This window comes from Rhipicephalus microplus, chromosome 8 (assembly GCF_043290135.1).
Source record: "Rhipicephalus microplus isolate Deutch F79 chromosome 8, USDA_Rmic, whole genome shotgun sequence".
NCBI lineage: Eukaryota > Metazoa > Arthropoda > Arachnida > Ixodida > Ixodidae > Rhipicephalus > Rhipicephalus microplus.
In genome coordinates this window covers 34,515,964-34,526,540 of record NC_134707.1, presented here as the reverse complement: position 1 = coordinate 34,526,540, position 10,577 = coordinate 34,515,964, and the positions used below count along the sequence as shown (strand labels likewise).

At 39.8% G+C, this 10,577-nt stretch overlaps 1 protein-coding gene across 4 annotated transcripts in view; it reads right to left on the bottom strand.

Moving 5' to 3' along the window:
* Positions 1-2,310: 2,310 nt before the first annotated feature.
* The window catches only part of Tbc1d15-17 (TBC1 domain family member 15/17), a 78,528-nt gene continuing 70,261 nt past the window's right edge, over positions 2,311-10,577 (bottom strand). For 3 of the 4 annotated variants that reach the window (XM_075871514.1, XM_075871510.1, XM_075871511.1), the window contains exons 15-16: positions 8,524-8,900; positions 2,311-5,887 (exon numbers count right to left, since the gene is read on the bottom strand). In XM_075871514.1, the coding sequence (XP_075727629.1) occupies positions 8,586-8,900 (315 nt within the window). In that variant the 3' untranslated portion in view covers positions 2,311-5,887; positions 8,524-8,585. The remainder of the gene's footprint in view (positions 5,888-8,523; positions 8,901-10,577) is intronic. The other variant, XM_075871513.1, reaches the window with a different exon arrangement.

The window sequence follows — 10,577 nt, the reverse complement described above, 5'->3', positions numbered from 1 at the left end:
CCTTTTTTATCACATTTGCACTCAGTTATTGTGAAGCAGTGAAATATCGCACGAATTTTCATTGTGACCTACGGCGTTGACGGGAAGTGCGATAGCCCGCACAGCTTGACTTGGTGTCATCTGCTGCCATGTGCTGGGTGATGGTGGCACATACGCCAAGATCATATCCCAGAGTTTCGTTTTGTGACGTACTTGCAAGTTTGGTATAGAAAACTGCGCATTTTTCTCAAGGAAACTCTGCATTTTGTTGCGTTGTTCATCATTTAATCCCCAAACACTATAAAACAGACAACACGGAACTAAACATACGTTTTACATATGAGAAAGTCCTTATTAACAATCAGGGCCCAGTCACAGCATGTATGTGCTAAAAAGCATTCTTACGAAGACATTTTGATGCATTCAATTAACCTACAACGAATAAACCAAGTTTTAAAAAAAAAGGCAATAAGATTACATTATGCAGTTTTGTTGCTTCCATAGCAACAAAACACACAGCAAAGACTGGAACCAGCTTCCTGGAGCGACTGCTGCGATTACTGATTATCAGCTGTTTCGCGCTGCACTAACAAACATTGTAAACTGAGGTTACTTATTACGTGTGCCTTTTTCGTTTTTTTATGTTCTTGCGTGTTCTGATGTGTTTTGTAGCTAGAATTGTATACTAGGATTATTTAAAATATGTACACCAGATCTCTTTTGTTCTACTTTTATGTCCTAACTTTGTTATCAGCTAAAATTGATTATTCAGTAAACGTTGAATCCTGTACTCCCCTTTACTCACCTTCTGAATCCATTTTTTGTAAACCCACTCCCCTCTTCAATGCCTCTGGCCCTGAGGGTACAATAAATAAATAAATAAATAAATAAATAAATAAATAAATAAATAAATAGCCTCTGAACAAGCACATCAGTTAAGCATGGTTATTCATAGCTAATCGATAGTGACAGTGTAAAATGAATAAATTATGATTAATAGTCAAGCCCTTATTAACTATAATGTTTCATTTGACGAGTAAAAATTAAATCACACAAATTTTATGCATAATACATGCAATGCGAGAATGTGCTATAATGCTCCTATCATGCGAAAAATTACAATTGTTGCATAAAAATTACACATTGGGCATCGTACAGCTATATCTGCCAGTGCGATGATGTACTTGGGGGCTTTCCTTTTAACAGGGCCCTCAAACACTGCTTGAGCATAGTCAGCAATGCTGCCGATTGATTGTCGAGGCTACCGAGAACATGGGGAGCCGAATGGGGGCAGTCGCGGTAAAGATGGAGTCCTCAGGCTGCACCAGACAACGTCGTCTTCCCCTTCTACCTACCCGGCACATACTACAGCCCGGCTCATACCGCAGCAATATTTTGGCATTGTGCACGGCCTGGAATTTACAACAAATTCTGAAAGTCAGCTAAAAATCCCTTTCTGTTCTCTCAACAAATAGTGCTACTAACTCAAAATCTCTACATCACAGGCCTAGTATCAGCCATTAGCTGATTTGAGCATGGCGGAGCTTTGTTATTACTGGGGCCAGCTAGGGTGCCCGCGACTTATCCACCCGTGTGCATGCGATCACATTAAAGAGTCTCGCATTTGAAGAAAACAAAGAGAAAGAGAAAGTATCCAGGGTGATCAGATGTGTGACATATTATCTTTCTTTGTGCTTTCCCTCCCTGCCTAGCTTCCAGCGCTTTGGTCGTGACGAGAAAAAGAGAGAGTGCAATTGCGGGCGACAAATCTTTGTAACTCCGCTCCTACCGAATGCATTCTAAAAGTGTTTGAGGTGGCGAGTTCGTGAGAGAATGAGCTACTTTACAGAGTCCATTCCATGGCTACTTAGAAAAGTGTTTCAGGGTCCCTTTAATTCTCAGTACATGGAGAGTTCTGAACAAACAACACTGAATATTAAGCGTGTAATGCCGGCTGTTATTCCATTTGGTGCATTGAATGTAATACTTCAATAAAGCCACTGTAGATGTCATGATAAATGGCTATTGAAGGTTTGACATGTTATGAAAAAGGTACATAGACATATATATATAGCAGTAATTAATTGCAATTACTACTAATTAGGTTATGCCTCAAACTAGTTTTTATTAATATATTTCTTAAAATAAACTGTACAAAAAGAGTAAAAAACAATAAGCATTTTCTTGCATTTTTTCTGAAGGCATAACTGTTCGTGCGCATTACAGGGTAAATTTTCGGTGAACATGTAGAACTCAAAGCCATATCGTTTGGCCCATATAACCCAAGTGAAATCTGAAAATACAGCATACAGCAACAAAGTGAAAGGAATATTGAATGTGCTTGCACTTTATTTCCATATACATACGCCATGAATTACATTGTTGCTTAGCACTTTGATCTAGAGTTAAACTACAATAATTTGCAAGAACGAGCAATTGTATCTTTTGCAGACCTTGCGGAATTGTCTTACACAGCACCAACAGAAAGCCAAACACACAAGTGCTACCAACACCTCATGTACTTGACGAACACCACAAACAGCATGAGAAGGACTCAGTTAACGGGTAGTTGACTGAGTAGGACACAACATAAAGAGCGATTTGATTGTGCGGAACTAACTACAATACCCACATCAATGAGCGCTATCGTTTTGATTGAGGCCGTCTGATAAGCCACAAGAGATTCTAACACAAAAAAGTGGGACTCAGCCCTTTTACAGCCAGCTATGCAGCATGTTTGGAAAAGAACTGACATAGCATAACTTTGAACTGCATTATAACAGAGTACTATGCATGCCTTACACTAAGTGTTCGATTATGTTGGGCTTTATTCTCAGTCACTGTCGTGGTCATCTGAATTCTGGCAGACACCTAATGTGTACATAGTGCTAATTTAGCACAAAATAACACCACAGGAAAGGAGACAGAACACTGCGCTACAGTCAAATGACCTCAGTTGAGAGCAGCGCTGTGTTCTATCTTCTTTTCAGTGGTGTTGTTTTGCGCTGCATTAGCACTATAAATTCACGTTGAGAGCAGCGCTGTGTTCTATCTTCTTTTCAGTGGTGTTGTTTTGCGCTGCATTAGCACTATAAATTCACACCAACTGCCTGCCAACGCATTCCGTTGAACACCATGTGTTCATTTCTGCAGAGGCGTAAATGAATCGACTTTTGAATTAATAATGTCATAATGCTAGTTGTAGAACACACTTAAATAAGTTTCGCCGTAATGTTTAGCTGCCTCAGTACGACCGTCAATATATTTCCAACAACAACAAACATTTTCAGTTTTATATGTAAAGCCTGTTTCATTTACAGATCTATTGTACACAAGTCAATTCACAGGTTGTAGACAGATGCACTCCTGCTTGCTATGCAAGTGCTGCCTATGAGACATCGACGGCATAAGATTCAAAGTAAGACACTAGCTCGCTAAATACATAATACATACGGTGCTTTAGCAATCACAATTCTAAATGAAGCGCGGACTAGCAGCCTTAATAGTATTACAATACTGAACAAACAAAATGCTGTGCATAATAAGCACACAGTCAAATTTGCACAGGTTAAATTCACATATAATTAACTATTCTGTTTATTGAGTGGATGTAAAATCCTCTTGATATTTTGCAATATATCAAATATCTTAGCGAAAGGCCTACCTATATTCTTCTACGATTCCCTTCAGGTTCCATATGTGTGGGTTTAACTGCACACAAATGTTTCAAATATGCACATGCTAATGCACAAATATATCAATTATGCTTTTGTACTGTGAAGAAAACCTTTGAAGTTAATCTGTGTTCTACTAATTGCAGGGTGGGCTACAGAATACAAAAAATACAACAGAATACAAAGGCTGGCGCATGGTAGCAGGTAGACAGTGGACTATCTGACGGCTTTAAGTGCAGGGTTACTAATTTCCATGCGAATATTAAAAATTGAAAAGGATTACCTTAAGGAGAAGACGTGCATAGAACATCTTTATTAAAGCTACAAAGCACTTCTTCAATGCTTTCACTAATCTCCAACAATAATATATATAATCCTACTGGATTCGTCATGTAGCCAATGACATAAAAGGATCAATATAGTTACTTTATCAGAAATCTGTCATGTAACTACGTGCATGAAGCCAAGAAAAACGCTTTCAGGATTGCAATATGTGAATAAATTTTCAAGAAGCTTACTCCTTATTCAATGCACTAATCTCTTCAATACATGCATTGTAGAATACCAACAATATACCAAAATGTCTCATAATTCTACAGTAAAGCAAAATGAAAGCTGCAAGACATGGTAAGCCAAACAGATGCCGTAGCATTCACAAAAGTTTTCTCCTAAAATGTGAGCCCCGCAATAAACAGTTAAACCAAGGACAGAATAAAACTGAGGAGGGTGGCTAGATGGGTTTCGAAGACAGAATAAAATAGATTGAAAAAATGCTGGCTAATACAATATTGTGGCTACCTTATTGTAGAATGAAAAGCTACAAGAGAGCATAACAGCATAGCATACAATGGCCCTAACTGTAATGTAAATATAAAAAGCGAGAATCTCGTAACGAAGGTTTCAGAGTAAATATCAGCACCTCAAACTGGCGTGTATTACTCTGACCTGGTCTTCAATGCGTACTGTTAACAAGGTAGTACATATAGATATGTATTGCTCACATAACCAAACTAGAATATGAATGTAGTCATTTGGTGTGGCACAGATGGTCATATCAGACACGCACAGTAGAACTCACAAAATGTATTTTGGCTATGAAATATCTTACAGCAAGGCATAATGCACAAAGCAAATACAAAGTTTCGCTTCACTGATACAAAAAGTGTAAAGCTAAACAATACTACAAAAGATACAGGAATGCAATACAAAAATAGCAAGAGCCTGCTGTTTGCTTGTACATTCATGAATAATATGACAGAAATTGCCAAGTGTGCAATCAAGCAACCTTAACTTGTGATGTGTGAATAAAGATCTAATGCACTGATTACCAAGTGGCACCCTTCTGCTTAATCATTTAGAGTTGCGAACGCAGTTGAAATTGTCAACTGCGTTTATTCACTCTGGTATCTCAAAGAAAATTATGGCGTTCGATTTTCAAATTGCTCATGGCTATACATATATATATATATAAATATGTATGTATATATTGGTCAGAAAAAACGCTGGTAACACGCTATTAAACACACACACACGATACTGTACACTCCAGCATTCTACACACCACTTTGTAATAAAAAGTGCAGCTGAACAGATTGCCTGCAGAAAGCGGAATCTGACGCTGAGCTGCTGAACCTGAAAATGTGAAGTTTATCTGCATAAATAATTGCTGACGCACCAGCAGATTTAGCACATCAACAACAAATATCGAGAGAAAATTTATAGAAAATAATCAGTCTAGATAAAGTCACAAATGAACAGCTTTAAGCAAAAACTGAATGTCAATTACAAAATAATACACACTAGCAAATATTCTTGTTCAATAGACAAAGTGGAAGTTGGTATTCTCATTTGCAGAAAGCAGAACAAACAGCTTTTCTCTCTTCTCATAAATGTGTCAAAACATTTTAAATTCAAACATTCTTAGCGATTCACTAAATTAACCGTAACTCAACGTGCAAGCGTAATCGCAGAAATGGTTTGGTGCAAACAAAAGGGAATATTGTTAGTTGAGGCCTCAGAACAAAGTACTCGTCAGAGATGTCAAACAGTATTCGTAGAACTCGCAGTACTCACTCTCGACCGGAACGTACATCTTGAAGGGCATTATCACAACAATCTATTTCCGAAAGCTGAAAACTCCACATTCTGTACAAAAATACAAGTATGTCACCGTCACACAGTAGGCTGCACTCCAGGCTATTCGGGTATCCTTGAAGCAAGCTGTTGGCTAAGAGCTGAAAGAGAAGCACATCATTAAAGCCAACGTTTTTAAATTACCTGAGCACTTTAAAGAAAAAGCTTCCCCTTTAAGCAAAGTGCAAAAATTACGGTTTCACATCAACTCGCACCTTAATGTGCCATGCGGAAGTCATCATATGTGTCAGTGTACGAGATCTTGCATGTCGCAGTTCACGCTATGGCACACTGATTATCATGACTGAAACTGCTGCAATATAACTTGTCTAAACACCATGATGTAAAGCGCTACTATCAAACTTATTGTACGGTTGTCTATCGAGAACAGTTGCAACATTGCTTTGGAATTACCATGCAAACACCTTGCATTAAAACTGCGTATATTGATCCAACCCATATTCCTACACCGTGATTCAACCCATAATGAGCTCACATATAAGGAAGCATTTTGTACACCCAATAGTTGCAAAATGCCCTTGAATATTTTTGGTATATAAAATATCTCATCTATCTAACGACCTATGTATAGAACTCTATTGTGTTCCCTTCGGACTCAATATGTATATCCGGGGTCTATGGTATACGAATGCATATGCCGAAGTTTTTTGCCATTACTTTTGACTTACTGAGCGCTGCACTACACCGCACTTTTCCTAATTTACCACTGTCATCTTTCATGTAACTGGAAACCATGTCGCAGATAAAAAGAGCAATGTTTTTGCAGTTACAGTGAAAGCTCATTGATTTGAATTTCATGGGACCAGAAAAAAGTGCGTGCTAACCAAAATCCAAAAGTATCACCAGAACAATACACACATGTGTATTACATGAACACAGCTTCATTTTCTTGATGAATTGGTGAATGCTGTGCTTATTTTACATGTGAACAGAGTAAACACTGCAATTAACGTCCTCCCTGTGACCTTTTTCACGGTGCTAGTGTGGCACAAACCCCCGTAATTAGTCAAAATTAGTGAAATTATTCTTAATCAGTCAAATTAGTGTGTCTTATTTAGTCAAAAACATGCACTGCATTCCTACCTTATTACATATAGCCATGACTATTGCCACTGTGAGCATATGACGACATGCTTTTTCTTGCCGCTGAAACCTTGGCACAATAGGCAAGAAGCGTTCTGGCGTTTCTGTCGTTACCTAATGATTCGCACTGATGCATTGGCAATGTGGAGTGTGCCATCTCATTTCAGTTGGCTGCTAACGCCATTTTTGCTCTAGTGCATCGCATGTTAGCTGCGCTTCCTGGTCGGTATGCAAGCAGGATTGTCCAAACCAAATTTAACTGAACTAACAAGAGTTTGACATCTTAAAACAAAGTATGTGTTAGCCACGACCAAAGAACCGTCTGCATTATCCAATCTTGTGAATTAACAAGACTCGAACTTACTTATGAGCTTTCAATGTGAAACAAAAACAACATGAACATTATAAGAAACTGACAAGGAATGGAGAATGCCCTAAAAGAGACACTTCATAACTGACAAGCTAATGGGCTAAACATAAAAAAAGAGGACTAATGAGCACTGAGTATGCTTTCACATCGATATAACCAACACAGATATAAAAAAATATCGGTTACAATGAAGCAAACAAAGAATAGTCTCGCAATAGCTGTAGTGTTAGGAATGTATATTTATAAAAAATTTTGGATAGTTATTTTCATGTAAGATGCAACTTTGTTAGATGCTTGAGTGTAATGTGTAAAAATTTATTCCAAAAGTGCTACCTCGCTACAACAAAGAAACATGTTCGCTGAAAAACCTGTCCAGGTGAGAAACTAGACAATACGTATTTCTAATTGCTCATGTCAACCTCATTCTTCCTCTGTCCTCATCTAGCTAGTGCTGTAACCTGTCAATTATGCCTTGAAAAAAACAATTAATGAAATGCATGTCTGTGATAGCGTTACATAAGAAACATTTCCTTTAGATATGAAAGTGACAGTAACTTGGATGGCTGGCATATACCGATGATGCAAGCACGATGGTGTTCTCCTTTCCTACTTATCTACTTCTCATATCACCAGCCATCTATGCTCGAAATCTGCAATCACTTCTAACGAACAAAGAACAGTTCTGGAATAAAAAAAAAACTACTATATTCTCTTACGCGGGCAACCTCTCTACCGTCTACAAGACACTGCCAGTTACTTTGGCTGTGTTCCAGTCCAGAACTTGCCACACAAACCAAACTAGGCTGCAGACACATTAACAATAGTTCGAATTATAACAAAGCTTGCAAGAAAAAAAAAACTTGATAAAGACAGCCGAGCAGGATGTTGCAAAACAAGATGTGCATAAAAAACAGCCACGCTTCCTGATATGCTCGAGTCGTGTTATACCTGTGTTTACACACCTGAAATTCACTTTTCTCAGCTTTTTTCTTCTCTTCAGTTCGAAGGTATAGCAGTCAGCATTACAAGGATTGTAAAACAAAAGTGACGTTACTCAGTAAAAAGATTGTCATAGCGCAAGTTCAGAACAACGGCAAAGGGACAAGAATACGAGCACTCGTCTTATTGTCCCTTTGTCGTTGCTTTGAGCTCACGTTATAACAATCATCACGTCCTACCAACTAGCCTAAACTGCAACGCTCCTCAGTAAGGCTCGTCAATGTTTCAAGTTCCCAATGGAGCCCCAGTGTTTAGCACACTTACATTCAAATGCCTTCACCCCAGCCCAGCTGATGTGTTCTGTTAGGCCCTCCGAAAGGAGCACTTCAAATGGAGAACTGGAGGTGGCGCTCGTACCTCGCCTCCACGTCGCCATCCGAAAGCACCTCCACGGAACTAGTACTGCACGTCCGCTGCCCGTCGCGAAGGCTCTCTGGAGACGCAGGTGCATTGATGCCGGCGTTGCCAACAACAAGACCATCACTAGCATCGACTGGCACAGCTTCATTGGCAATGCGTATGCCCAGCGCTTCTTGAACCGACTCAGGAAGCTTCGTGGAACCCTTGAGCTGTTCTACGATTGCTTCAGCTGTTGAAAGGATCAACTCGAGGTCTATACGGTAGCACATGTCGTTGATGTGCTGAAAGTGAAAAAGCAGAAAATGGGTTAACAGAGGTCAACTTTCCTAAGCAAGAGGTGAGCTGGAAGGGTGACCGGGCCGTACTAGGAGTACTGCAGGTTGATTTCAAACACAGGGTGTTCGATACTGAGCAACCTGACTCTCAGTACACGAATATTTTCCCATTCCATGCACCAGCATGTGCTGTTCGTGGCTTCAAATTTAACCCACGACCTTGTGTGCAGACGCTAAAACAATCACAATCACTGAAACACAATGCCGGGCAGATGAGGCAGTTGTCAAAGCAAGTCATTTTAGTGCTACCAGGTACAGTCAATACGCAAGGTTATGGAATCTCCAAGGAACATACAATTATTAAAAGGATCGCGTAGTCCAAATAAACGAATGCATGCCTCATTGTACTGTCCCACACAACCCAAATCTACAGAATCACGAAAGTAGCTATTAAGGCCTGCCAGCACGCACATTCTCAGTGGTCATGTGTCAACTGTACCGAACCACCATACATTGCGCAGAAAAGTACTAGCGAAGAAAAAGAACATAGTTGAGCCCTCCGTTTCCGAAATCGAATCAACAGGAAACTGAAACATACTTTCACAGAAGCAGTCGGTTGTTTATGCTACACTCATCTACGAGTGCTTGCACAATCACTACTGGAATTTCGCAGCTCTATCACTGTTTAAGGTGAATGCTCCGACATTGACACATAGTGGCTGATTTGCTTAGTGTCGAGTAACGTCCACGATCAAGATTTAACCCTCGCGGTAAATTAACATGCACCTGCACACAGCCTACAGTGAATCCCACAGAAAGATGGCATCAACATACACATAATAAATACTAATACTCGATATGCACTTCTTCAAAATGTCATTAGAGGAAAGAAACTCCATGGTCTACAATGGCCAGTAATACGGTAAGCTAATTTACTCCTCATGCATACACTAATGCACAGTGCTTCAGGAACGTAAATTTGTAGCTTGATTCCCTCTCATGGAGAATGTGTGAAAGCCATAATGTGTCTGTAAAACTCTTGTGCACACGTCTCCGTAGTGCTGTATGTGGAGCTCCTGGTACCAAAAGGTCATGGGTTCAACCCCCAGGTTGTCTGCCTCAATGAAACTTTTGCTTTTAGTTCTTCTTTTGCCATGTGCTCAGGCATCTTTTACCAACATCATTTCTGTGGCAGAAACGATCTCAGAGAAGTCTTGGTGGACCCCGTATGAATCACTTTTGCTTAAAACAAGGTGCTGATGCCATTTGCAGAGAGTTACAGTCGAGTACATGTTGGAACCTGAACTTGGCAACGTTTAATGCTAGAACCTTATTTAGAGAGGCAGGTCTAGCTGCACTATTCCAGAAGCTAGAGGGTGTTATGTGGGATATAATAGGGCTCAGTGAGGTTAGGAGGACCGATGAGGCCTATACGGTGCTACAGAATGGGCACGTCCTTTGCTATCCGAGCATGGCTTACAGAAGAGAACTGGGAGTGGAGTTCCTTATTGACAGAAAAATAGCTGGCAACGTAGAGGAATACTATAGCATTATTGAAAGGGTGGTAGGTATCATAATTAAACTCAATAGGAGATACAAGATGAAGGTGGTACAGGCTTACGGTATTTACTCGATTCTACCGCGCCCTCGATTGTAACGCGCACCCAATTTCCACCGCAAAAA